This window comes from Oreochromis aureus, linkage group 16, assembly GCF_013358895.1.
Source record: "Oreochromis aureus strain Israel breed Guangdong linkage group 16, ZZ_aureus, whole genome shotgun sequence".
Classification (NCBI taxonomy): Eukaryota; Metazoa; Chordata; class Actinopteri; order Cichliformes; family Cichlidae; genus Oreochromis; species Oreochromis aureus.
In genome coordinates, this window is record NC_052957.1 from 16,958,885 (window position 1) to 16,986,298 (window position 27,414).

At 39.7% G+C, this 27,414-nt stretch overlaps 3 protein-coding genes across 6 annotated transcripts; all 3 read left to right on the forward strand.

Moving 5' to 3' along the window:
• The first annotated feature begins 1,037 nt into the window (after positions 1-1,037).
• hoxd9a (homeobox D9a) lies at positions 1,038-4,631 on the forward strand. The gene is made up of 2 exons (XM_031743264.2): positions 1,038-1,752; positions 2,253-4,631. Exons 1-2 carry the CDS (start codon positions 1,182-1,184, stop codon positions 2,495-2,497), a joined length of 816 nt encoding a protein of 271 aa, XP_031599124.1. The 5' UTR covers positions 1,038-1,181; the 3' UTR covers positions 2,498-4,631.
• A 3,037-nt stretch (positions 4,632-7,668) lies between these two features.
• Positions 7,669-27,087, forward strand: hoxd3a (homeobox D3a). 4 transcript variants are annotated; one of them, XM_039600472.1, is made up of 4 exons: positions 7,669-7,953; positions 23,103-23,162; positions 24,635-25,184; positions 25,363-27,087. In XM_039600472.1, the coding sequence occupies exons 3-4, from the start codon at positions 24,737-24,739 to the stop codon at positions 26,112-26,114; spliced, it is 1,200 nt and encodes a 399-aa protein (XP_039456406.1). In that variant the 5' UTR covers positions 7,669-7,953; positions 23,103-23,162; positions 24,635-24,736; the 3' UTR covers positions 26,115-27,087. The 4 variants fall into 4 exon arrangements, with proteins under 4 accessions (XP_039456406.1, XP_031599096.1, XP_039456407.1 ...); XM_039600473.1 differs by lacking the exon at positions 7,669-7,953 and adding an exon at positions 10,839-10,928; XM_039600474.1 differs by lacking the exon at positions 7,669-7,953 and adding an exon at positions 18,678-19,187.
• Positions 13,629-17,364, forward strand: hoxd4a (homeobox D4a). Its single transcript, XM_031743238.2, has 2 exons — positions 13,629-15,030; positions 15,436-17,364. The coding sequence occupies exons 1-2, from the start codon at positions 14,622-14,624 to the stop codon at positions 15,732-15,734; spliced, it is 708 nt and encodes a 235-aa protein (XP_031599098.1). The 5' UTR covers positions 13,629-14,621; the 3' UTR covers positions 15,735-17,364.
• Positions 27,088-27,414: the final 327 nt, after the last annotated feature.

The following is a 27,414-nucleotide window of genomic DNA, read 5'->3' on the forward strand; positions in this document are numbered from 1 at the left end:
AGCAAAAGCATGCGAAGATGGCTGATTGTGTAATGGAATAAAGTTGGTTTTGCTTTTGCGTGCAGGCCTGTTTATAATTAAACTCACTGCCTATAAGGATTAGAGGACGGAGTAAATTACGTTCGGCTCTCCCTTTCTTCGTGGCGAAATCAGCCTTCATTTTCATCTCTACAAAATAACTTCATGTGGCCTTCTTAGCTCGCCACAAATCTTTTTCAAGAGTCTGATAACGTAGCACAATTTCTGATCCCCTCCTCAGATTTGACCTAGTTCTTATCTCCAAGTGTTCACTGAAGGTCGAGACATTCTGCCTTACACAGTGCGAGAAAATGACATACTGAAAAAAGTAGGTAAAAAAGGAGAAGAAGAAGAAGAAAAATGGCAAGATGTACAAGCTATTAGTGCTAAATTACACCTTTCAGAGAGCAATACACACATGGACTCCTCCAAGTCTTTTTTTTATTGACGGCATGTATAATCACACGCACCTCGTAAAACATTTATTGATACATTATTACTCTCCTTTCAATGAATATAATAATTTCACGACTGCTGCTGTTTCCGCCTCAACTTAAAATATTAAACCAACTCAGAAAATACGTTTCCTTGCCAAAATATTAACAATGGATACACGGCACTGTGAGCTGAAATGGCGTCTTTTTTTATTTTACAACATGTTATTACATCTATTTTACGAGGGCTCTGTAAGTCCATAAACCATTTTACTGGGATTGAGGGTATCGGGACAGGACGATATTAGAAGAGCTTTTTCCCCCTTGAAGGATTAAGACAGAAGGAATCCGTGTTTTTGGACGGCGTGTGTGCTTTTTGGTGGAAATGTGTCTTATTCCTTTAAAAAACAGAACAACAGACTGTAGGTTTTGTTGAAACATCCTCACATCTTCATTAAAAAGGGGCATTTTATTTGAGCGTTAGTTTTCTCCCTCTAGTCACATCAGAATGGGCTTTTTATTATTTGAGAAATGAAAAGCTAAATTAAACCTGACGAAAAAGGGGGGAGTGCGGGGGTGGGGGGTGAGCAAGGGCAGGATTGATTTACTCGCTGTATTGGTAAATATGACCACGTGATCCATGTAACCAATCCCTGTAGATGCGGGCCAGCAAAAATACTATGATTGTTCATAAAGGGAAGCTTCCCGTAACAGTGCAACCCTTATTATATGAGTAGGAAGCCATCAAAAATGTCTTCCAGTGGCACTCTCAGTAACTGCTATGTGGACGCTATAATGGGGCAGGAGCCGGAGGATGTGTACGGTGCTCGCTTTATTCAGGCTCCACACGCGATGACCCCGAGGCCGTCAGGTGCTGGGGACAACGCAGACTTTTCCTCGTGTAATTTTGCACCGAAATCCGCCGTTTTCTCGCCGTCCTGGTCCTCAGTTCATCCTCAGGGGATTTATCATCCATATGTGCACCACCACCACCACCACCAGTCCCATCTGCCTGCGTCGGACGGGAGATACGTTAGCGTCCGACCGTGGATGGACCCCATTTCGAACCACGTTTCGTTCGCCGGATTCCCCTCCAGCAGTCGGTCGTACGGAACAAAGCCAGAGGTCTTGCCAGCTAAATCTTCAGATTGTGACACGTTGGAAGCGGAGGCTCGGCCGCTCGCTGGCGAATTCACGTGTGGAGTATCGGAGTGTCCAGAAAAAGCAACCAAAGAGCACAGTGGAAGTGAGCTTTCGAGCCACAGCGAACCCAAAGAGGAAAAACAAAAACTTGACCCAAGTAAGTAAACGAAATAGCCGGTGCTGATTTACAACCTTAAGAACTGTATGAGCCTGGTGTGTAAAACTGGAGGTTTTACTAACCTATAAAAGTGTCTCGTACTATACTGTTGCTCCGAAAGGGGAGAACCCGCCCTACAAGGGTTATTGCAGGGATCCTAATGTTTTTCATGTCACGGGACACCCCAGATAGATACACAACTTACTATTTCGATAAGATTGCATCTAAGGAGACTTTATACCTAAGTACAGATCTGATTTATTCCCCTCTGTTGGTGCACGGGGGCAATCAGTACAAACAGGAAATCATGTAATCGAAATGGTCCTCTTTGGACATAACAAGCAACAGTTCTCATTTTCTTTTGCTTCATTGAAACCGACCGCAAGTCTCTGAGCCCCATTTAGGGAAAAACAATGGCTACAGTTTATTAAAGTTTACAATAAAAAAGAGAAAAAAACCAAACAACTAATCACATGTGTATTTACTTTATGTGCTTTTAGGTAACCCTGCAGCAAATTGGATTCATGCACGCTCGACGAGAAAGAAGCGATGTCCCTACACAAAATATCAGACTTTAGAGCTAGAGAAGGAGTTCCTCTACAACATGTATTTGACAAGAGACCGGCGCTATGAAGTCGCTCGCATACTCAGTTTAACGGAGAGACAAGTGAAGATCTGGTTCCAGAACAGGAGGATGAAAATGAAGAAGATGAACAGAGAGAGGAACGGCAAGGACCAGCTATAAGTCCGGTGCTGGTGCCGTTTCACACACTCTGACGTTTGTACCAAGGAAGCCATGTGAACAATTATAATGATTTTTGATAGGAGCCTCCTTAGCCATTTAAATTTTTTTTTATTTTATTCTTTTGCAACATTTATTAAGTGTCAGCGTTCTGAGGTTATTTGGCCAAATATGCATCACACGTGCAAAAAATTGTCTCGATGAGACCCACAGAGGATCTGTCGAACAATGTTTCAAGCCAACTGAAAGTTTTACGCAACAAAGTGGGATGTTTACGCAGCAGGAAACATGTATGTGTATTGCTGTTATTTGGAGTTGTATATATATATATATATATAAATATAAATATAAAAAGAATTCAGAGCAACTACTTCGACTGCTGTATATGTCACTACACACACGGGACCCAGTTTCAGTAAAGCGAGAATTTACCCAGTTTTAACGACTTTTTGCTTAAAATCTTTGTTTTTATTTTTGAAGCTTTCATACAGTTCATGACAAGGTGCCATGTTTGGGAAAGGAAAAATCTCTCTTTAGTCTAAATCAAAAATAAAAACATAAAGATTTTTTCCTTTATTCGTATTTTTGACATGTTGACGTAAGCACTTTGTTCTTTAATTTATTTGTATTAGACCAAAACATATCCCCTAAGGCCTTACTTATCCAAATGCGGTTTATCGAGGCTATGTAATCTAATAGATAACCGCACTATTTAACCTAATATTCAATATGTAATAGCTGGATGTTCTTATTAGCAGCCCACATATTAAAATTATATTAAACCCCCACTAAATATTATTTAAAACATCTTTAAAAATAACTTTAAAAACGGAAGATGTTAGTGTTTTTTGAAAAGTAGTGCTCCAAGTCATAAAATGTTTGCTATTGGAGAGGTGTTGCGGCGAATTTCCAATTTATGGTCCAACTTGTACGAACAATTACTTTAAAGCAGGAAGAACCGCGGTCCAATAAAGCTATAGAAATGGCTAGACGTCTGGCCTAAATTACTTTATGGGCCTGGCCAGTAATTACGCTCTCCTTTGTAAAGCCCTTTTTTCCTGGGTGTTTGCGTCTGTTGCTGACAAACAGAGTGTAGACACTTTTCCATGGGGTGTCTGGTCGATGAATTGTTTTAGAGGAAATCACCCCCACCTTAATGGTCACGTGTATTCATCAATTGCACTTCCCACCGATGGGAAAAAAACTTAACTTTGACTGCTGTGTGGTGCAGTCTTATCTTCTGATGGACTGTGTACTCAAATGGTCAAGAAGAGCATGTGTCTTAATTGTACTTCACGGGCAGGATCTAACACGCTTTGTTTTTCTTTGTTCTTAAACTTGAAAACACCTTCAGTGGAACTTGTTGATTAAAACAGGAATCCAGAAAGTTGCAGATCTAAAAGCAACCTGTTTACCTTTACTGGAGCTTCAGGGCCCCTGGAAAGAATACCGGGAGCGCTAGAGGGCGATGTTGTCCTTTAAGTCTCAGCTAAAGCAGCCTATTCACAGCTGGAACACGTAGACAAGGCAAGGGCCATACCATTGTCCATGTTTTTACTGATTTATATCATAAACGTCTTATGTCCTGATGAACGTGTGTTAAGAAGAGCGCGCTACTTTTAACAGTTGCAAACCTGAAAGCCCCATTTTTCTAATCGGTTATTGCAGCACCCTTATACTGATTTTGAAATCTCCTGACAGCTCCCAGGCCCCATATTTCAGCAATATGTCACACATTTGCACAAAGGAGAAGCCAAATTTAATCGTTAGAGAGAAGGCTTTCTGAAGGCAGAAGCAGACTCAGCCCACCGTGTAAATGCAGAGAAAATAACAACAGAGACACTGAACTTTCACAGATGGTTTTTTTTCCTTTAAAGGGCATGTCTCTGAGCCTCGTCGTTTTATTATTATTAGACTGCTATTGTTATTGTTAAATAGCCAGCGAAGTAGTCTGTCGTTTTTAGACTGTCCCGCAATGTCCTGCTTGTTGTGATACTATTAATAATATTACTAATACTTAAAATGTAAACTGTAGTGCTGTCTGTTTCATTAAAGCTTCACAAAGCTCACATTAAAACAAATAATTACAGTTTAAAAAATGGCATCAATTCACTGACAATAAAACACATCAAGTACACTCAGATTTAGCTTTCTTTTTTATATATAAATCCAAGTTGTTTTGTTTTATTTTTACAGCTTTTACACTCAGTTCATGAAATAAAATGCAGTTTATCCTTCTTCTGCTGGTTGTGCGTTTTAGCGCAGTTATGGAGCCATAAAGAGATGTGGCAGCACATACTGCTGTGAGCAGATAGAGTAAACATCACTTTAGGAATCACTATTGAAACGGCTGAATACACGTTCAACTTGGTTGTTTTTGCTTTTTTTGTTTTTTTGAGACTACACTGTTTACACACACGAGGACTGGATCGAACTGTTTCTCTGCAATGGAAGCTGCTTACCCTTTAAATAATACGAACAGTTAGTGACTGTGCTGGCTCAATTACTGGTTCAAAGGAGAATAATAGACCTAGAAGGAACATGGGAGTAACATTTTAGTACGTCTGACCGTCTACAGCAGGACAAAAACAGCAGAACAGGCCTGCTTCCATCAGATTCTATCTATCTATCTATCTATCTATCTATCTATCTATCTATCTATCTATCTATCTATCTATCTATCTATCTATCTATCTATCTATCTATCTATCTATCTATCTATCTATCTATCTATCTATCTATCTATCTATCTGTGTGTGTGTGTGTGTGTGTGTGTGTGTGTGTGTGTGTGTGTGTGTCGTTGTTTACATACTGTGAACAGGGCCAGCTTTTTAGTGAGCACTGCACTGCATGCATACTTTTCCCGAAGAAATGTGATAACTTTATTAGAAAAAAACGACGTAAGACACATAATACACCTTTTTTATTTTATTTTATTTTATTTTATTTTATTTTATTTTATTTTATTTTATTTTATTTTATTTTATTTTATTGTTGGGAGAACTGTGTGCACATTAAAAAAAAAACGAAGAAAATAAGAAGACGAAAAGAGAAGAAAACACCAAATGTGATGTATGAATTTTAAAGTTCGCTTGGCAGGAATGCATTTTAATGCCTTCTCTCCCCCACTCGTCCCAATATAATTTTAGATTTTTAAAATATTTTTCTATTGATTTATTCTTATAAATATGCTTATGAATTTAACCGCTTTTGTTTTCCATTAGTATATTTTCATAATGACTGCAACGAAACAAGCTTGAAATATGACTATATATTCTAGATCCTATTCAACAGAGCCTGAACGTTACACGGTGTTTCTATGAGAATAGAGCTGCGGATGAATATTGAATGACAATGCGGAGGAACACGAAATGACACTTCTCCAAAAGCGCAAGAAAAACTGCGGTTTGATTAAAGTGTGGCTAGGCAGCCTCTGGCTGATCAGGAGTAATGTGACGAGGAATTTGTAGTTCAGAATGGGTCACAAAGACAGATAGAGTCAGTGTGCTTGGCAAATAATAACACAAATTTGCCTGTAAGCATTAACTTAGTCCACCCCCCTTTTTAATCTTTAGTTTCTTTAAGGCAGACTTTGACATGATTCCAGGATCTGAATTTATGTCTCTGAGAAAATCAGTGTCGGCCTATCAATAAGCATGCAGCACTAAAACTGTCAGTGAAACCCACTTGGCAAAAGAAGGAGAAAAAGAAGAAGAAGAAAACGATTTTTAAACTTTGCAAAGGCCTATTTGTCGTTTGCAGAATAACTGATATGTGATTGATTCATTTATATAAATGTACATTATGCGGCATGCCGAAATGCTTAAAGTCGTGCAACAAGATATTTGTTGGGCGCAAACAAAGAGGCGCCGACATACAGTGAAAAAATGACATTGATATGCCCCATATGTGTGTGTGTGTGTGTGTGTGTGTGTGTGTGTGTGTGTGTGTGTGTGTGTGTGTGTGTGTGTGTCTGCATAGATAGATAGATAGATAGATTAAAAGTAAAGTAAAACTGCATCAGTCTATTTCCCTCCAAAAGAAAGGCCTTCAATCATAGTCTACATTACAATAACGTCATAGACGCAATGCAATGTGATTCAACAAATCCTAAGGTCTTGCATCTTTCTCCCTCTTTCACTGGGACACACACGGGGAGAGAGAAAGGAGAGGGAGCTATAAGACAGGAAACCAGAGCCATAGCTCGGGCTAGCCTAACTATAAATCGCACAGTGCTTTCTCTGGCGTGCCACCAGATGAACGAGAATGAAATACATGAAATTCCTCTTTGGTGCAGTCGTAGACACATGTGCAGAGACTGCATGCAGTTGCAGTATTTAGGTCTTTAAGTGTCGAGTTTCAATTACACGAAAAAACTTTCACACCATAGTGTATCTCTGTCTCTAATAATAAACAACAGCTGGCCTGTAAGAGCGTGGAAAAAAGACGCTGATATGCAATATCATTTGGAAACACAAAAGTCCCGCATCCGTTTAAAATCTGTCCTCCAGGACAATGACTGCACATCCACGGGAAAAGGCCGGCGACAAAGCATTAGACTTTTAATGAGGAAAAAAAGGTGTAAATTATACTTGCCTGTTTTATTGTGTGGCGTTTTACTAGCATCTGCTGCACAGGCCGTGAACTCACAGATGAAAAGTAAAATAAAGGCACAAAGTTGTTTGGTATTTTATACAAGAAATATTTGGTTTCTCAAAAGATTTTGTTTCATAAAATCTTCAGTTTCTACAAAACGTTAAACATCAACGTGTTCTATGGCACTTTATGCATTTTAACACTGTAATATCCAAACCTCGGATCAGTTTGAGTTTTCCATATATTTTATAAAAACAGATTAATCTGAGATACTTAATCTCAGTTGTTCTGCACATTTTGCATGAAGTTTTAGATTTTTGAGTGATACAAACAACAACAGGAAAAAAAGCAGGGGGAAAAGCTCTTGCTTGGGGGACCTGGTGGGGCTTCTGCTATTATGCGCAAAGATGGGGAGAATTGCTGCAGTCCAAATTCCTTTTTGTGAGGGGACAATTTACAACTTGGTAATAGACCTTTTTATGTGCCTCCATCGCCTGTCATTGGATGCCACTGGTCATGTGCGAGAGGCAAACGTCTTCATGGCCCTTTTCCTGATTTCCCTGGCGATTTCCCCCCACTGCATTCTGTATCACGTTGTCTATGGTGTTAAACCGATACACTACGGTCTGCTCTCTTAAAAATCGCCTGCCATTCGTTTCAAAATTGTCTGATCAGCGCATATTTTCGTGGCGCTGCGTCTTTTGTTTAATTAATTATTTTTTTTTACTGGATGACAAGAGAAGCGTTTCAACTTTATCCACATCCCACCTTCTTCATTCACAGAGCTGTGCTGGCTCTTTCACGCAAAATGCACTGCCTGAGCAAACTTCAAAGAGCAAGCATGGAGTACCTCACCGCCATAGGTAAGATTTCTTGTGCGATAATGGCGTTTATTAGTTGGGCATGTGTGGGAGCATGTAAAGTTTGACAGCTTCCTGTTTCATTGGTCATGTAAATGAGCTGCAAGGTAATGGCACTCAGGTAATTTGGTGAAGTCACATGTTGCTGGGTGTGTTGGGATTAATTGTTTTTGTTTTTAGACATGTTCAGTAACAGAAGGCTGGCCATTATATTATAATGATTAACAAACGTCCGTTTAGCCGGCCAGTTGCCTTTTATAATGCAACAACCACAGAGAAATATTTAAGAAAATATCACATGGATTTCAAGTCGTTTCATCATGTTTATTGATGCCTTTTTAAAGCCTTAAATGCACAAATAGAAGTTGTTTCTGAGGTCACAGATGGTGATGTGTGAGCTGTGTTTTTGATGCAGAGAAGTTTTTTCCACTGTGCACTGCAAAAGAGCTTTGTCTTTAACCCATCATTCCTTATTTTGCTTTCAGTGTTAAGCTATTGGTTGTAGACAGATCCCAATTCCATCAGCCTCTACGAATAATTGTAGCTATATTATCCCACATCTCTCAACCTGCTAGGAATATGGTGGCGCAATCAGGCCACCATATTCCATCACACTGTTTCGCTTTATATGAATATAAATGCGGGATTATACTCGAGACAAAATTCAGTTCATTTGCTTTATTGAACGTATACAAAGCCTGGCAGCAAAAGTTCAGTTTTCCTACTTGTTTTCAGCTGCCTGGAGATGAGGCCAACTGAACAAAGACAGTATTTCACTGTTGCCTGACAGGCAGCTGCGAAAGTATTTACAGCCTTACTGCAATGCGGCAAAATGGACCCTGAAAGACAGGCACAAGCAGAAGCCTGAGCGAATTACATAGTACTGTTAGGATTTCTTAAATTTTCACAGTGCAAAAAATCAAAGATCACACGTTTTTAAGCGTTTTTTTTTTTTGTAATGCACATAACTATTTAGTATATGTGTGATCGCAGGCCCTGCACTAATATTTTTATTAGTTTCCATAAATGGATTTCCTCCCTTCACTCCTACTCAGCTCCTCTCAGACATCCCGACTGTCTAGACCCTTTAGCAACAGACTTAGTAGCTATATCATATAATATATTTTGTGAGATTTCCTTTTTAATTTTTTTTGCTCAAGCCAAGCTATGTGAACCTAATTGTGCTATCATTTGCCTTCTATTTACTAGTTTTGGTTGTTTTTTTCGTTTCCACTTAGATAAATGATGCTTTCATTAACAATGTTAAGTATGAGTCATCACCACAGCATCAGCATTTTCTATTTCAACAACTACTCTGCAGTTTATTACTATAAATATTCCCATTATAGTCTTTTTTAAATGTTCAGTCTACAAATACAGGAAAATAATTTTAAATATTTAGATATAAATATGCTTTGGTAATTATTCTGAATTCATATAATTTGTTTAAAGAGCTTGACTAAGCCCAGTTTTGAATTAGCTCGCATTAGAAGAGTATAATTGAGCAAATTCTGAAATCATTGGTCTGCATACCAACAATAAATCTCCTCTCCCATCCTTCAAAACTTCATCGACAGTTTGATGAAACACAGGATTGGGTGAAATAACTGGTTTGTGTATGTTTTGTATATTTATTTATTTTTGTTTTTATTACAGTGGAACTGTGGAGAGGCCTTTATCATGCCAGCAGAAGGCGCTGTTGCCCAACAGTCAGATTCTCTGGTCCCATTTAGCAATCCTTTTACTAGCATGCTCTTTGGTGCTGTAAGTAGCTGAGGCGGGAATCACGTGATCCAGTTCTTTTTTTTCCTGAAAGTTGTTTTGGTGCCAGAAAAGTCACCCATGTGGCACGCATGGGCACTAGATACGTTAAAGGCCTTTTATCAAATGAGATGAGCCATTAAGATTGTACAATGGTGCATTTTGTGCTGGTTTGGACATCCTCCAAATATTCATGTCTGTCATCTTTCCCCAGCAAACAGTCATTCAATAATCGTAAACTGTGTCCTCGTGATAAACAGGATGATTCAATTAAAACGACTTTATTTACAAGTTCAAAACAGTTCGTGGAAACATGCAAACTAAAAGCAGGGATTATGTGTAGGCAGAATTTGTATCTCCAAGGAAGGAAAAGCTTTTATGAGGACATCCATGTAAGAAAATTACAAGTCTCTGATCTGCTGCCCTCACATTTATTATACCTGCCGCACTGTGGCAGCCACCCAAACCTCAACATGGTCTGCTCTCTCCGGTTAGGTCAGAGCAGGGGGAGGAGGAGGAGCAAAAGGCATTGCACTCTGGGATTGGCCCGGAAGAATGAATGACATCAGTCCTATTGTGACAGGTTCACTGGACAGAAAAAAAATGTATTCGGGCACCAATCAGTGACGCGTAGTGGTGCATTTGTTAACACTTTAGAGGTCAAAAGGCGTCAGATTTCAGGAGATTTAAATATTGAAATTCTCGATTACATCACACCTCAATATTAAAATGATTAAAATTAATATTTAAGATGACCAGGATACTTTGGTGTTTGTTCATGTAACTTTAAAGCTCGCACATATTTTTCCGCCCAGTTTTCACGGTGGGAATAAAACATGTTATCCTGTCACGGCTCGCTCTTGTACCACTTTCTGTTGTGACTGTTACAAAATCCCTTCCGCTTCCCTGCTTCCTCATTTCCACGACTTTTCCTCAGTGCACATCAGTGCAATCGCTATTATTGAGTAAGTGCAACTTTCAGGGTTATTTATGGGCCTGCGCCCTGTTGTGAATGGCTGTGAGGAAACACGTGATGCCATTAAACTTTGTTTTATGGCCTGGGACTTGACAAGCCAAAATATAATTCTCATTGTGTATTAGTAAGACAGTCCAGATGGAATAGAGCCTCAATTGACATGGAACTCTACCGGACTGACTTTTCCCCTTCAGCATGGATGCGTTTGTTGGACTGCGTGTCATCTGTTGCGGTTTCCGCGGTAAGCTGCGTTTTATCATTATGCTCGTGGTATGGGCGTGTGATGTCACATGCGTAATGCTCAGGCTAAACTGTTTCCTGCCTGTAAAGCTGCAGTGCATGCTCGGTAACTTTTAGACGGTGTGCTCTTCTGATGAAGTTGTATTCAAGCTTATTACTTGTTTGATTTGTTTTGAAAAGCTTTTATGGATCTATTAAGCTTTCACTTTTTTAAGAGTTATTGGTCTGATTTGCTCCACATCATCTTCTTCTTCCTCCTCTTTTGGTTCTGCTTCTTTGTTTGGTCTTTTTAAAGCTGTTTGATGATCTTGTGCAGTTAACTTGAGATTTTAATCAAAGGAATTTTATTTTAAATTGCAGAGATTTTTTTTTAATTTCCTGCTGTGTCCATCAGTTAAGCTGCACATTTCTTCACCCACAATTCGTTTGCTAGATAACGTCATCTTTTCTTTGGGTTTCAATCACACAGAAATGTTTTTTGTTTTTTTTTAACAGCACCGATTTCACAAGAAAATCAGTTTTAAGTCTTTACATGATGTGGATTTTCTTTTTTCTTAATTCACCCCAGGCCTGGCGCGTTTCTAACTGCAGGCCTTTAAATTATTAATTTCGTCACCTTTTGTTAGAAATCTAGTCTTGTAATGGTTGCATGTTTGATCCAAGCTTCAAAGGGAATTTAGCCTTTATTTTGTATTACTATCAGACAAAAAAACACTTTATTACGTTGTGTGAAAAATAAGCAGGCCTGGTGTTTTTTGCAGCTTTCAAATCCACAGCTGATGGTTTACAAAATCGAAAACAAATATCTGTGAATGAAATGAAGAAAGAGTCGAGCTGGAGACCAGTTGGCCATTGGTTTAACACGAGCTGCCAGGAAACGCTGACTTTATCATTCTTTTGTTGGGAAACTCGGCTTTGACCCGTCACAAGGACCGTCAGGGTCAGGTGAAAGGCAGGTCAGGCTGTCTAATAAATACTGAAACGTGAAGTGCAAGGACAATTTAAAATAAATAAATAATGTACTGATTATTTAATTGAGGCCATAACGAATATTTTGAGTTTTTTGTTGGTATTTTAGCGGAAATTTTCCAGCTCACTTCACAGCACATATATGTACACATGCATACTACACGCAAGCCTACATATTCGTTAAAGGAGCTCCAGCACAAAGCGTCACACTGATTTTACATTTTACTGTTTTATGTTTGATTCCTATTTATTAAAGGCCTGTTTTACAAGGTTGGTGCGAGCCAATAATATTCCCTATTATATTACACTAAACCGTTTACATCATCTGTCAAATAATTAGCCACGAATTTGTTTCTTTATCCATTTAATTTTTCTTATTAAAGAAGAAAACATGGCCTGTGTGTCAGGCACAGTTGCTTTTAAGCCCTTTCAGAGCTGAGCTGCAATTATTGTGTCACATTTTGGACAAGAAGGAAACCTGTCATAAATTCAAATTACTGTCTCGTTGCTTAAATACTGACTCAAAGTTTTCAGGGTTTGCTATATTTTCTCCCCATCAGCGTTATTTTTCTCCATATAGACGCGCTGATATGAAATTAGCTCACTCGCATGGTGATTTAGTGTCCTTGAAAAAAAAAAGTGTATTATTTTTGCTAGACCCTCTCAGTTTCTCTCAGTTTTGGGGAATCTGTCTTGATCACGCCCAGCTTTAACTAATTTAATTTGTAGAGGAAGCTCGGTGTAGGGCTTGAGGTGGTCTCCATGGCAGTTAGTTAAGGTCTGACGACTTGGTAAACTTTTGCACCCTTTGAGCTGTCAGCAGCAGTAAAAATAATTGAACTTTTTGATAAGTTTGTAAATGATTTGGGTTGACCTCCATGGCCTCCAGCCCGTAGCATCTTTTGGACAGCGGAGGTAGGATCCCCTGTATAAGCCGGCATGTGTTCAGGGGTTTATAACGTTGCTCGGTTGTTTGACGGAGGCTTAACTTTAAATCTGAGCTGACAATTTTAAAAAGTGGAAGGTCATTTATGGATTTATGGTGTTTGAAGAAGTCTATTGTCTTGCTGTGAACTTGGGCTGTAGCCTGATGAAGAGAAGAAGATCTTCTGCGATGAAAGCTGGGCTGACCTTAGTTGGTAGCTGTTTTTTCATTTACTTTACGCTTGTCATTTTCTTACGATTGACAGGAGCACCCAGGGCAGAGGTAGCCTGTAGCCTATAGGTTTTTGCTTTTCTCTTTCTTTACGTCTTTCTTCTTCTTCTTTTTTTGGAAGCCTTGTCAGCCAGCAACTGACAAAGCTTAGTGGGCTTCGTGTGTCCTATTGACGAGATTTCCTTCAAATAAGACCACGAAAAAAGCCTACTTTATACTGTAGGGAAGGGAAATAAATTAAAAAGGAAATGCCGTGGCTTAAACAAAGGAAATAGGGCACTCCGGAGTGATTATAGCTTATAAAAGTATGTGTGTGTCCCTGGGTTTTTAATTCATGCCTCTTATTTTCTTATGCAACCTCAGCTTCTTTGATGGTTTTGGTTTATTCTGATTGTGAGCCACTATGTTAATTTTATTAGTCTAGAGTGCTGCACAAAGAAAACGTGATGTGGTTTAGGGGGTAAAATTGGGCAGCATCGCTTCCCGTCGTCTATATATACCCTGTAGAACCGAATTTGTGTGATGAAACCAGATTCACAGATTCGATTCTAGGGGAGTATATGGTCGATGAAAAAACTTCGATTTATTGACTTTACTGCCATCGTTATCAGGCATTTGAAGCCTAATGTGCTTCCAGTTGTTACATTAACAGCGTTGGTTTATGACTGAGAGTAAATCTGACAACACCACATTCCTCATAAGAGGTCGTGCTGGAACTCTGTAGGCTTAAAGGAAATCTAATATGAAATGTTGCACGTGGAAATAAACATTGTTAGGTGTCTCTATTCCTGTTTGGCTCGCTGTGCTTTGCATGAAATACCAAATGAATTTACTAAATGAAACCAAGCCACAGACACTCCAGCTGTAGCTCTTTTTTCTCTCTTGTGGGCAGTTTCTGTCTCTACATTATTGATTCCCAGAGACTGCTGCTGCTGGCCAATAGGCTCCTGAGACAGATTTTTTTTTTTTCAAAGGGATGGGAGCAGATGAAGTGATGAGATTCGTGTAACTTTTGGATGACCCCTTCTTGACAAAGACAGTGTCCATCAATTGTCCTCACTCTTTATTCGCTGTCTTTATGCCAAGGGGCTTTTTGTATCTTTTGTTGGTTTCTCTGTTGAACACCATGCTTTTAAGTTAGACTTTACAAACCAGAAATCAGCTTTGATGAAACATCAGCATGCACAGAAGACAAATCCCCATTTGTAATATTCTGTTTTGTTTTTCCACAAGTTTCGTAAGTTCAATATTGTGCATATTTTCCCCCAATTTTGTCTATTTATTTATTTTAAAATCATCATTTTCTGTCTTCCAAACACGTACGCAGATGTTTCAAGATAATATTTGGGTTTTTTTTTTCCATCAGGGTCTAATTTCGGTGTATCTTAACTCGGATAAAAATGCATTTAGTTGTATGTTTACCCGTGTTTGGACCCGCATCACCTCTATTGGCCGATCTGGTCACATGGTTCGCTAACTTTATTCAGTTGACACCAAGTAGGAGGGCTTTATGGAGGGAGGAAAAAAGACAACTCGAGAAAAATTAGTATTTTCTACCTTCAGAAATTAATGGCCATGAGTTCGTATATGGTGAACTCTAAGTATGTGGATCCCAAATTTCCTCCCTGCGAGGAATATTCACAGAATAACTATATACCTGAGCAGGGCTCCGACTACTACAGTCCATCGCAGGACACAGACTTTCAGCATCCAGGGATCTACCCACGGTCAAACTACACGGAGCAACCCTTCAGCTGCAACACTGTGCAGGACTCCACAGTGCAACCACGGGGTCATGTGCACGAGAGAGCCAGCCACCCGAGCCATTTTAGCGCACAGACTGAGCAGGGGACTCCGGTCCAAGTGGCCGGACCCCGGACTTGTGGACAGCAGCAAAACACAAAGAGCCAAAATGGGATACAAGCCAAGCAGCCAGCAGTAGTTTACCCCTGGATGAAGAAAGTTCACGTAACTACTGGTAAGATTTCCTCTTCTTCTTCCTCTTCTTCCTCTACTGAGGGCTATAATCCAGAAATCATTCAGTATACTATTTATAGGAGTCTTTGAAAGGCCTCGCCAATTACACAAGTCATAAATTTTTATAGCTCAGGAAATAGGCCGCTAGGTGAGCGCCTAAAAGCTTCTCAAACACACAGACCGGCCGGTGGAAATTGGGATGAAATCTAGAGCAAATCTGGTTTAATTTAGCTAAAATAATCCAGTGTTTCCTGGTGACAGTTCCGTTTAAATTTCCTTAAAGTTTGAACTTTGATAGAGAAGCTAATTTTCTTGTCCTGTATATATTCTACCTGCATGCTGCATCGACCACATTTAGTGATTTTGTTTGTTTCGTTTTGTTTTTCTTTTGTGTTCTTTCTCCCAGTGAACCCGGATTACACGGGATCTGAACCCAAGCGGTCCAGAACAGCTTACACCCGGCAGCAGGTTCTGGAGCTAGAAAAGGAGTTTCATTTTAACAGGTATCTGACCAGGCGGCGGCGGATTGAGATTGCCCACACTCTTTGTCTCTCCGAAAGGCAGATTAAAATCTGGTTTCAAAACAGACGGATGAAATGGAAGAAAGATCACAAACTACCCAACACCAAGGGCAGATCTGCACCAGTCTCCAACCATCTGCAGAGCATTCAGAAGGATAACCAGACTGATATCACAGCATTATAAGAAAGGAAAGTGGTCCTGTCCTTAGAGATTAACTGTATATAAAAAAGACAAAAGTTGCATCTGACTTTTGCATGGACTGATGTCGTTTCTAGCCATTTTGTTTTTAATTTAACAAACATGACCCTCCAGCATTGTTGCCTCGAGTCTGAGTGAGAAAATCAATCGGTCTTTAAAACCGAGAGGTTTGCAAGCTGAGCCTCTTCTGTGTTCAAATTTCCTCAAAGAGACAGAAAAAACGTCGAAATAAACTTTTCCTCCCCTCTTTTTCCGACGTTGCCCCCTCTGAGGAGACATTTAACAAGCAGCCTTGGCCGATTCAGTGGATTTAAACAAAGTGTCTCTGCTCTTCTCACGTGGATTCAGCTGATTTAAACAATGAAATATCTTTGCTTAAAAACAAAACAATGAGATCATTTGAAATTACACACACATACACAAAAGTTATTACAGCTTTCAGCACAGAAATTATTTTAGCCAATTGAAAAATTCACATTAAACGCACAATATATATATATAAATGTATACTTGAAGGAAATATTATTTGCATATAGAGCACGCCAAACACTCCTCAACCTTTTTCAAAAATCCCCGCTGAATCTTTTGTGACTTGTATGTTTTAACTTATTTTGTACAAAAAAAGCTTTGAAATTTTAAAATGTTATTTCCCAAACACAAGACATTCCTGTGTGCATACTATTCAGAGTGCCCTTATAAATCTTTCCTGACATCTTTGTAAACAGTGTACATTTTCAGAGGCTCTCTTGTGCCATTTAAAACTCTCCTATGAAAGATCATTTGTTCTTGCATGGCATCAAATTGATACTAGATGTTTCCAATCGGAAATAATCAAATCCTGGAGATTTAGCAGTATTTTATTTTTTATTTTTCAGACGATTTCTGCGTCATTATTTATTTGTTTAAAAACGTGTAAATTTTTTCGTATAGCACACAATTTAATTAAAAGTATTCGTTAAACCTTTATTATTCCGAAATATGTTTGAACTCTTGTGCGTTATTAGCATGGCCTTATGCAAAGTTTTAGTCTTAGTTAAAATGGGAATCTTCTAGTTTTTTTTTTTCATTCACAACCAAGCTATCCGTGGGGCTCTTTCAGGTCATGTTTCAAGACAGATATTTCTTGTTTTATACCGTCTTTGTCCTCGGACAAAAAGCCAAGAAGCTCTCCCAGTATGTGGAGGTCTCCTTTCTGAAGTCTTCTTGACGAGAGAGTTGAAAAGGTATTTCAACCGAAGGTCGACAAAGCAGCAGTGGCAGGTTCATCCAGGGGACACATTTCAGCCGCAAGGACTGACCCCAGCACCCCTGACCCGCCGGACAGGCAGCATTTTCTCTCCCAGGCGCTGTTCGCTCTGCTTTGGAGGACTGTTCCACCCTTAAAAAAAGAAAAAAAAAGGCTAAAGCTGATTCAAAGTAAGAGCCGCTGAATTCCTCGTTTTACACGTGTTTAAACAGTATTTATACCAGGCGAAGCCCCCGAAAAGGTTCTGATTTGTGCGTTTGTCTCCTCATGTCTATATGCAATCTTTTCGTTTTTATTTTTGTACATGCTTTTTACCTTGTACGGTGCATTGAGATGTGAGAAGTATATTGAATAAAAAAATAAAGATTTCTACTGATTATGCATTTAAGTATTTGGGAGACTGTGTGTGTTCTGGGATGTTTATTTCCTGCACTCAAGATCGATTTTTATATAGAAGAAATACATATATTTTTTCAACCCCGGGGTTATTTATTATTTCCCCGATAGCTTGAAATTTTAGAGTAACTTTTCTTTGTTTGCGTTATTTGGTGCCATTTGGTTTACGCTAGACGCAAAGGACAGCTTTGCTCCAAGTGTTTTTTCACCTAAGGGTTACAAGCGTGTGGAACCATATGGAACTAAAGGCCGCTTTTACAAAACATCTACAAATGGACCAAATGGCCAGTGGATACACAAATTCAGCCTGTTGTCGTGGCGGGTCCTAAATTTAAGCACGCAAGTGTATTTTTATTATTTAAAAAAATAAAATGAAATATAAGAGGTTTTTTACTTTGCCGTTTCATTTTACTCACGAGTTCGTAACAAAGCGAGAGCAAGCACTGCGCAAAAACCTCCCCTTAGAAAAAAAACCCTCTTAGTGGGGATTATTTAATTAATTTATTATTATTTTTTGTGCCATAAAAACCACATTCAATGCGTAAAAGTTATTTAGACGATTCTTTACTGTGCAGTGGAAGCACAAATTATCTCTAGTGGCCTCATAAGACTCAAATTGACAGGGAAAACTTGTTAAGAGGAGTTGGTCCTTCTCCAAGACTAATTCACGCCACATTTGTTAGAGCTGTATTAGCACGAAGGAACAAACACCCAATAGCACCGTGTACTACGTTAGGGTATTAAAGCATACCTATATTCTGCTTATGGTTTATATTAATCCCCCCAAACCCCCCATGATCCACAAGCTGAGACTTTATTGAGGATGAGTCGCAGCAATACCGACCTTCGACCCCTTCACGTTACAGGATCAGCTCGGATACAAACAAAGTGACCATATGTATGCATTTGTAAAGACAACCTGCACCCAAACACTTTTCATCCCCAGTGAGGGCTGATGCCCACTGAGCACGTGCGTGCACCGCATAAACATTTGTGTATACATAAAATGTAAGTTTGTCACACGGATGTGGAGAGAAGCAGAGACAAAGTGATGCTACCAATCCACCATCCTGCCAAAAATGATCTCCATATAGATGCTGAGGAGAAGATGAGAGAGAGAGAGAGAGAGAGAAGGGGGGGACTGGGGAGAAGCGACTAGAAGGGGGGTGAGGGGGGAGAACCTACCTAAAATACATTACAAGCTCTAACTTAACCAAAGGTTGCTTTTTTATTATTATTATTTTTAGCTACTTAATATAAAACCTGGGTGTTTTGAGCGTCTGATATATAATGCATGAATTGAACTAATGCCAATATCATAGTTTCCTTGGCAGTTATCAGGTCAGAGCAGCCTACTACGACGTGCAGTGTGTAGCCACACTGACCTACATGTCTGAACAGCAATAAATGGGAGCCAAAGGCAGTGCCATTTTCAATGACACTGCACCCAGTGCAGGAATACAACGTCGTTGCTCTCCATCCGGCCATATTTGATTTCCAGCTGTTTTCGCAAGAAGCCTCTCCGAGCCAGACAACCCCCTAAGATATATTAAAGTGCGCTGTCTGCATTCAGAGATATAATCCAGAGACTATACCACTCCGCTCTCTATTCTCGACCACGTGATTGTCTAAATAATTAATGCAGCACGTCCCCCTAGAAACACGGCGTCGTCATTAATCGCAAGGACTCTATCAGACTTGAAAACTGAAGAGATCCCCCAAGAAAATAATATCCGATTCCCGGCGCAACTGTAGTCCCGCACTTTAGCAACACATCTGAACCGATGGATGCTTGGGTAGGTAAATATTTCAACATTTTTCATGTTGCCCCAGCTGGTAAATGACGATATCAAATGTCGTGATATTTGATAAATTGCTCCCTTTGATGTGTGCGCTCTGAGCGCAATTGTATAGGCTGTGGCTAGTCGCTGTACGCATGCCTTATTCTTTTTTTTTTTAAAAAAATAAAAAATTAAATATATTAGCAGTAGCATAAATTTTCAGTTTTGCGGTTTGCAAATGTCTTGAAATGGACTGATGGGACTAATATGAAAAAAGTAAATGGCAGTGACAAGTAGGATTTATGGATGCTCGCTTTGAATAACTGCTCTTTCGGACACATGCAGCTTAGTCTGCTCCCTCCATAGGGCCCATAGACTCCTTATTCAGAGTCTAATTCGGATTTTTGCTAATTTAATGTGAAGTTGTTTTTTTTTTTCTTTTAATTTGAAGTAAATTGAATATGTTTAAAGAAAGCATTAAAATTAACTTGTCTTGTTTGCGAAGCAGAAATTGCGATTTTTGGGGTTGTATTTTTAACCATAAGATAAATTCCTAGTTATTTATCTCTCCCTTTCGCTTTAGAGCTCAATCATTTTCTATTGTTTTTATTGTTAGTGGGGGGATGATCTAATTTTGATTTCTTAGAAGTCCTAGAAGTTCGGCCAGGCTGACAGTTCTGCCTCCTTGTAAATCATTCTCAGTTATCCCTGAAAGGGTGCGAGGCTGTTGGGGGCCGGGCGAAAACTGTAAATCTTTCACTTTTATTACCCTCTGAACATATGCTGAGACGCTACCAGTCCGGCATCCCTTCTTCTTCTTCTCTTCAGCAAAGATTACCCACCGCTGAACCGACCAGAGGTCCGAGAACAGTCTGTGTGGTTCGAAATCTTAGACTCTGGTCTTTCGGTATATTTTCACTGGTATTAAAGCTTGCCATTATTTGGCATAGTGTGGGGTTAGTACCGAAAACAATGCAAGAAGACACTGGCTCCGTGCCTCTTTGTGCTTCAGCTGTGTGGGAAGACAGACACAACAAACACGAGATGATAATGTGGTTTATTTGAATACAATCCGTTCCCAGTTGCAAGAAAAAACACACACGTCATTTATTTCATAAATCATTTTTTAAAATGCACTCCCACATCATTGTGCAGTTGTTTGTAAATTACACAGAACCGCGTTTTAAAACGTTTCAATATTATGCAAAATGTGGTGAGTGAGGCCCACTTTATTCGTTTTATTGCGAAATCCCCGCTAGTTTCTATCTTTGGGGGAGTGAGGTAAAGAAAAAGAAATCTTCATAAATGTTGGAAATTTCAAATCTTCTGTGACATAAAATGCACAGATCATTTTGCGCACATGCATTGCACTTGGATGCCTTTGTGGGGGGGGGGGTTACAGATGTCTAAATGTGCACGTTTAGCACCCAAACAAAAGCATATCTTCTTGGGTTTAAACGCTGAAGTGCAGGCGAGCTGCAAAGCTCGCAGCTCATGAGGAGATAAAAAGAAATAGGCAGAGGAACATTTTCACATTCACACAGTTCAGATGAGGAAATAAACGCCACCCTTTATCAAAATGGATTGGTGAGGTAAGGCTTACTTGAAGAAGGGAACAATCACGTGAACAAATATGCTTGTACCTTAAGGCAGCGCCTTTATTTGTCATCATAAAGCTTCCGAAACACCCCAAAATCCCAATGTTAGCTGCAAATCTTTACAGGCCTCTCCGTTTTTGAATTCCTGTATATTTCACTGGGTGATTGATTGCCAGTGATTTTTTTTTCAGGAATAAGGATACCTTGTTCGCTTTTTATTGGTAGTTGAATGCGAGTCCTTCCATTCTTTCGGGAATACTGTCTCCACTGGTATATGGAAATGTCTGAAAAACAGCAAGATCAGGTTTAGGACAGCATTGTCTACAGACAAAGGGTGAAGGATTTATTCTTGAGACAACGTGGAAAGGAACTGAGACTGAGGGAACTGCTTTATGATGAATTGATTCACAGGTAAGCAATTGCATGGCAGAAAGCAACCTTTAACCACGGGTTAATATAATCCAAGGAAATATATATGATTCATTCCATTCATGGAGGCGATGCTCGTTAACGTCGCTCTCACCGGCAAACGCGCGGGTATGGAGCCCAAAGCTATCTCTTCAAAAGCAGATTCATATTATTACCATTATTATAGTTTTTTTTTTTCCTCGAGAAATTGCGTTCAAATATTATCGACAGATCGAGCCTAAGCTACCCTGCGCTTTTCAGCTGATTTCACGTTTATGAAAACCTGCTCGGAGGAAAAAGTGGGAGAGGAACTTTTCTTTTTGACTCTTGGATCGTAAATCACATTAATTTGTTGTCTTATCCTCACACTCTGGCGTTTGCCGTTGATTTATGTGGGTTCAATAGTATGGCTTTGTTAACCTGCAACGTTATATTATAGGTGAATTTATAGTGGATGCTTTAAAGGATAGGAGGTCTGAATAGTGAACAAGGACAAAGGCAAATGCGTTTATTTTTTTAATGTTTGGACACCTTAATGGCTGACTTGTTCATAGTTTATAATATTGACTCATGCAAATATATTTTCTCTCTCTTTGGACTGATAAGCAGTAGGTCTAAGAACAGAAGGCAATAAACTCAAATTTGAGATAATTTCCCCCCATTTTCGTTCAGTTTACTGTTTTACTTTGGATAAAGATTTAATGTTTGTGCACTGCAGCTTTTGTATTATAGGCCTGAGCTGCTCATAATTACGCGCAGTCTCCTGGAAAACTAAACTAAAAAAACAGACATTTTGCTACAAAAATGGGAATTTGTAAGCAGTATACAATTTTCTGCAAAAAAACGCAATTTGTGTTTTGTTTTCGTTGTTTCAAAACAACAGCGAATACATTGTGTAAAATTATAAACTTAGCTTTTTAAAAAAAAAAATATATATATATATATATATATTTATATATATTTTCCAGTTATAAAAACATCCCCCTTATTAATAGATTTTCAAAGGTTAAGCTGAAGAAACGACTAAGTGAGATAATAACACTCCAGATTGAGTCCGACCCATTGTGTGGACCAAACTTACCGTAACAACGCGTAGGCGAAAAACACAGCCGTGTGAAAAGGGAACCATGTCTGCTACTAGTAGCTCAGTGTGCTCAAAAGCACTGGAGGTGCACACTATCGACCAGCTTTTTAGAAAATCCTCATGAAGAAATCCTACAGTTTCATCCTGATACTATGAAGCTAAATTCATAGATGCAATGAAACAGGAGCTGTTTGTGTGGGTTTTTTTTTTACACTCACAGCAAATAGAATTATCTGGAAGATTTCTGGGTTTTAATCTCTGGTTTCCTTGCCGTCGGTCGAGCATCTTGTCCTGTTTCTGTTAGCGCTGAAAAGCTGCTGTGAATTTAGTCGAGACTTGGCTCTTCTTTAAGGCAAACTGCTCGTTGTTCATTAAACTATGACTTACTGCTGAATGACCCTAAGGTCACCTAAAACGCTTATGACTGCTAGATATTTGGCCTGACTCTTTTGTATTAAAAGTGCACATGTCAGACTTTTCACTCTCAAGAAACTGAAAGCAAAAAAGAAAGAAAGAAAGAAAGAAAGAAAGAAAGAAAGAAAGAAAGAAAGAAAGAAAGAAAGAAAGAAAGAAAGAAAGAAAGAAAGAAAGAAAGTCAAATAAAACTATAAATATAAATAAAAATATGGAACTAAAGCCCCAGTTCTATTATGCTATTATAATTTTTAATTAATTATCTAGAACTGTTTAGTTTAGCTTGAGTTTACACATAAATCTAAATAAAAAAAATACTACAACTAAAAATGTAACACTCATTTTTTAACACAACATGCATCGAAAATAACACAGGGCTCAGACTAATAAAATACATTTATTTGTATTATTATTTTTGTCTTTTAGGTCGAGATGGAAGCAGTGGTGAATGCTTGAGGGGTATAAAACAGATCTGCGCAGATTTCGGTGAGTAACGTTTTTTTAATGAAGGGAGAGGACAACACAGCCAACTGCTAACAAGGTGAAAGGGTGATTTGTTATTAGGCTACATATTTACGCTCACAGTGTTTCACAGGAGGCTTAAATCAAGAAAACAGACATGAAGGATGGTCTTAACCTGTACGTGTAATTATTTACGCAGGCCAGAGTCCAATTTCAGTAAGTCCCATTTCCTTTTTCAGCAGCGTTGCCGGAATTAAACAGTGAGAGCACACACAATAAGAAAATTTAAAAAAAAAAAAAAAAAAAGTCGAGTTTTTCAAGACCTCGCCAATATCCCCGTGCCTTATTCAAAGCAGCAAAACAGCTCCGTGCTTTCCACCTCTGTGTTTAGCTGGAGACTCGCACTAAGCCAGAATGGAGGCATCATTTATAAACCGAGCCTCTTCATGGGAGAAGTCGCCGACTATGAAATTCTTTCCCTTGCCTTCCTCCTACGCTTAGTTTTACACTTCTGAGGGGCTGTGAGTCTTGAGGAGTGTTTTGCTTTTCATTCCCCTCTCTCAGGCCGTTTACAACCATAACATTTGCGGTCATAAATTTTGCCGCGGTCCACACTGACAGGTGCAATTGTTATGCACGGCGCAGACTGCACCTCGTAAAGCCACCAACATACAGTACAGGAGGGCCCCTTTGATATTTTTGTTTCAGCTTACTTTAAATGTTGCCATGCCTTTCTGTCACATTGGTAAAAATAATAAGAATATTAATTTTCTGATTTTCCAAAATGTCCTCCAAAAGTTTAAAAAATAATAATTTTTCAGGATAATTAGACATAAATTTTTAAGAAGAAAACCGACCAAGCAGACAAATTATAATGTTTGAGATGTGCGTAAAGGCTGGTGAAATGTCATATTTAACCCAGCCCAACCCAACCCATCTTTCTCTCTCTCTCACTCTCAGTCTATCCCTCCCTCTCTCTCACTCTCCCTCTCTCTCGCTCTTTCTAACCCTCACACACAGCTACATTTTTATATGAACAGTGCGGGAGTTTAGTGTTGTGCTTCTTGCGCTCTTGAACATGCGATCTTAATGCCTGTGCGCGCGTGAACAATGAATGCATTAGGGGCTTTGTCAGGCCTTGTGATTACTGAAAAGGGTATTGTGTGTACGTGTGTGTCAAATGCTGATTCAGCTTATTTGCAAGGGACTCCTAAAGCCTCCCAGAGGGTCCTTTTAGTCCAAGTTAAACTTTAACTGTTTTGTGCCAAGAAACGAGTCGAACGAGCTGGAGATGAAGCATTGTTATAGACAGTTTGAAGACATTTGGTTCTTTTCTAATTTAATTGCTATAGTTGTTTAATTAGAAAGCACAGAATGCTCTATACACCAGCTTCAGTCTGGGCCAAGCAAGCTGTGCCTTCTGGTTTAATGTGGATTTCAAACGCGGTATCTCACACATTCTGTGGCGTTACAGTGAGAGATGTTTCTTTTTATAGGTCACAGAGTGGAGCAGCGGTGGGAAACACCAATCACGTAAATAAACAACACTCATGCAACTGGATAAAGCTTCTCTGGCTTACTGGCTTTGAATCCACAAAATGCAGAAAGCAACATACTACGATAACTCTGGACTTTTTGGAGGCTACACCTACCCCAAACCAGACTCTTACAACTATGGGCCCGCACACCAGTCCTATCCTACTTCAAACATAGACAGCGACTACCAGGGCTCAGTTTGTCCCATTCAGACAGCTGCAGTCCGGCCACCAGCCCTAAAAGACAGTGACCTGAACGGAGACTGCATGCGACAAAGCAGCAGTCAAAATAACAACAACAGCCAAGCGACTAGTGTTTCAGAGCAGCAGGCTCCTCCACTGTCTGCATCTTCCCCTAGCTCCAACAGCTCTGCATCCCAGAAGAAGAAATCTCCATCCAGCAGTGCTTCCAGCAGCGCCACACCAGCCCTCACCAAGCAGATATTCCCCTGGATGAAGGAGACCCGACAGAACTCAAAGCAGAAGAACTCAAACAACTGTGCCACTGCAGGTAGTGATCATGATGGTGATGTGTACGTGTAGTGTCTGTGTATGTTGTGTGAGCGTGTAGAGGTGTGTTTGGGTAGGGAGGGGATCAGGGTGGGGGGGGTCTTGATGTGCATGGAATTTATAAATTATTCCTCACATTGTTCAAAAGACCCTAAGATGATTCTGTGGTTCCTTCACAGGTGGTGAAGTGAGTGATGAGAAAAGCCCACCGGGACCAGCGTCCAAACGGGTCAGAACTGCTTACACCAGCGCGCAACTTGTGGAGCTGGAGAAGGAGTTTCACTTTAACCGCTATCTTTGTCGTCCTCGGAGGGTGGAAATGGCAAATCTGTTGAATCTCACCGAGCGCCAAATAAAGATCTGGTTTCAAAACAGGAGGATGAAATACAAAAAGGACCAGAAGTCTAAAGGGCTGGCGCACTCCCCCCTGGGACATTCCCCGGATAGAAGCCCGCCGCTGAGTGGCCCAAATCACATTGGATACTCTGGCCAACTCCAAAATGTGAACAGCCTCAGCTATGACGCACCCTCACCCCCGTCCTTTGCCAAACCCCAGCAAAATATGTACGGCTTGGCCGCGTACACGGCACCCTTGGGTGGCTGCATCCCACAACAGAAGAGATACCCGGGCTCCGAGTACGAACACCACGGCATGCAGAGCAACGGCAGCTTTGCCAACGCCAATTTGCAAAGCAGCCCCGTTTACGTGGGTGGGAATTTTGTTGATTCCATGCCAGCCTCGGGCCCCATGTTCAACCTCGGCCATCTTCCCCACCCCTCATCCACCAGTGTGGACTACAGCTGTGCCGCTCAGATCCCAGGAAACCACCACCATGGACCCTGTGATCCCCATCCCACATACACAGACCTCACCTCTCACCAAGCGTCTCAGGGAAGGATTCAGGAAGCGCCTAAACTGACGCATTTGTAATATGTGGTTTCGCGCGCGTGTGTGTGTGCGTGCGCGTGTATGTTTGCGTGTGTGTGTGCCAAGATTATGTTGCGCTCTTTTTTTATTACCTCACTAGTCTAATAACTACACTCCAAGCGAGTCGTGTGTATTATTACAGTATTATTGATATTACTATTAATGCTATTGTGTAATTATTTTCTAAATAATACAGCTTTGTCCATTTCTCTTAAATATTTGGGGATGCGGAGAAGCAGACTAGCCCGGTTGTCAGTAGTTCTTTTTTGTTCTTGTTTTTTCTCAAGTGCAATGCGCAATTGTTTTTTTTTTCTTTTTGACTATTTCATGCCATTACTTGAAGGTAAGTCTTGTAGATCACAAAAATAGAAGCGCATCCTTAGCGAGAAGGATTTTTTTAGGGAAGTTTTTCGTCTGTTTGTTAGGCTCTCATTTCCCCCGCGCACACCCCAATTTATTTATTGTTTTGTAATTTGTTTTTTTTTAATTTGCATAATCTTTTGTACTAGCATATAGCCTATTTATTATTTAATTACTTTTGTATTGCACATTATTTATCGTTTATATGCGAGTATTTATACGTGTGGAGTTTGTTGTAAGATTGGACAGATCAGTGCACTTGGAAGTGTGGGCAAAACAGGGTTTGGAAAATGCTATGACTCGCAATGTGTTGTTGGTATAAAAAAAATCATTTCTAATTGTAAATCTGGGACAAATGGGACATTTTATAGTGTATAAACATCACTATATGTCCATGGTTATTCTTGTGTCAAATCTTAAGCAAAACGTAGACTATCGAAGTATCAAATATTATACACACCAGCATGTCATTTTGTGTAGTCCATTGCTATTTTTTATTTGTCTTCCATTGTTACTCCATTCAGTTGGATATCCATAAATTTATGAAACCCTAATGATATTGAAATGTTATATTTTATTGTGTTCAACATTTTGTAAATAAAGTGCTTAAACTTCGGTTTTTTATTGCATTTTGTTGATTTTCTTTTCTTTTCCCCCTTCTTTCTTTTGCAACAAACCCTGCAGCAGGAACTCTGGTTACCCTGCAGCTTCTCATTATTTTTAATTTCTCATTCAGCTGCTGCTGCTGCTGCCAGTGAATCTGTCAGGTAACAGTGCCGAGGAGGCGTATTGACCCACAGCTTTACTGTACAGCCTAAACGGGGAGAGACAATCAATAATTAGACACCAGGATATCTAAAACTCATCAGACGGCTCTATGCTTCCAATGCAAAGTGCATTTCAGCGGAATAAAAGGCTCTGGAGGTTATTGATGTTTTATTGG

Excerpts from the sequence above, each read along its gene's own strand:
- hoxd3a (XM_039600472.1), top strand. The coding sequence starts at position 24,737 with ATGCAGAAAGCAACATACTACGATAACTCTGGACTTTTTGGAGGCTAC. Across the intron at positions 25,185-25,362 it reads AAACAACTGTGCCACTGCAG|GTGGTGAAGTGAGTGATGAG; the intron begins GTAGTGATCATG and ends GTTCCTTCACAG.
- hoxd9a (XM_031743264.2), top strand. The coding sequence starts at position 1,182 with ATGAGTAGGAAGCCATCAAAAATGTCTTCCAGTGGCACTCTCAGTAAC. Across the intron at positions 1,753-2,252 it reads AAAACAAAAACTTGACCCAA|GTAACCCTGCAGCAAATTGG; the intron begins GTAAGTAAACGA and ends ATGTGCTTTTAG.
- hoxd4a (XM_031743238.2), top strand. The coding sequence starts at position 14,622 with ATGGCCATGAGTTCGTATATGGTGAACTCTAAGTATGTGGATCCCAAA. Across the intron at positions 15,031-15,435 it reads GAAAGTTCACGTAACTACTG|TGAACCCGGATTACACGGGA; the intron begins GTAAGATTTCCT and ends TCTTTCTCCCAG.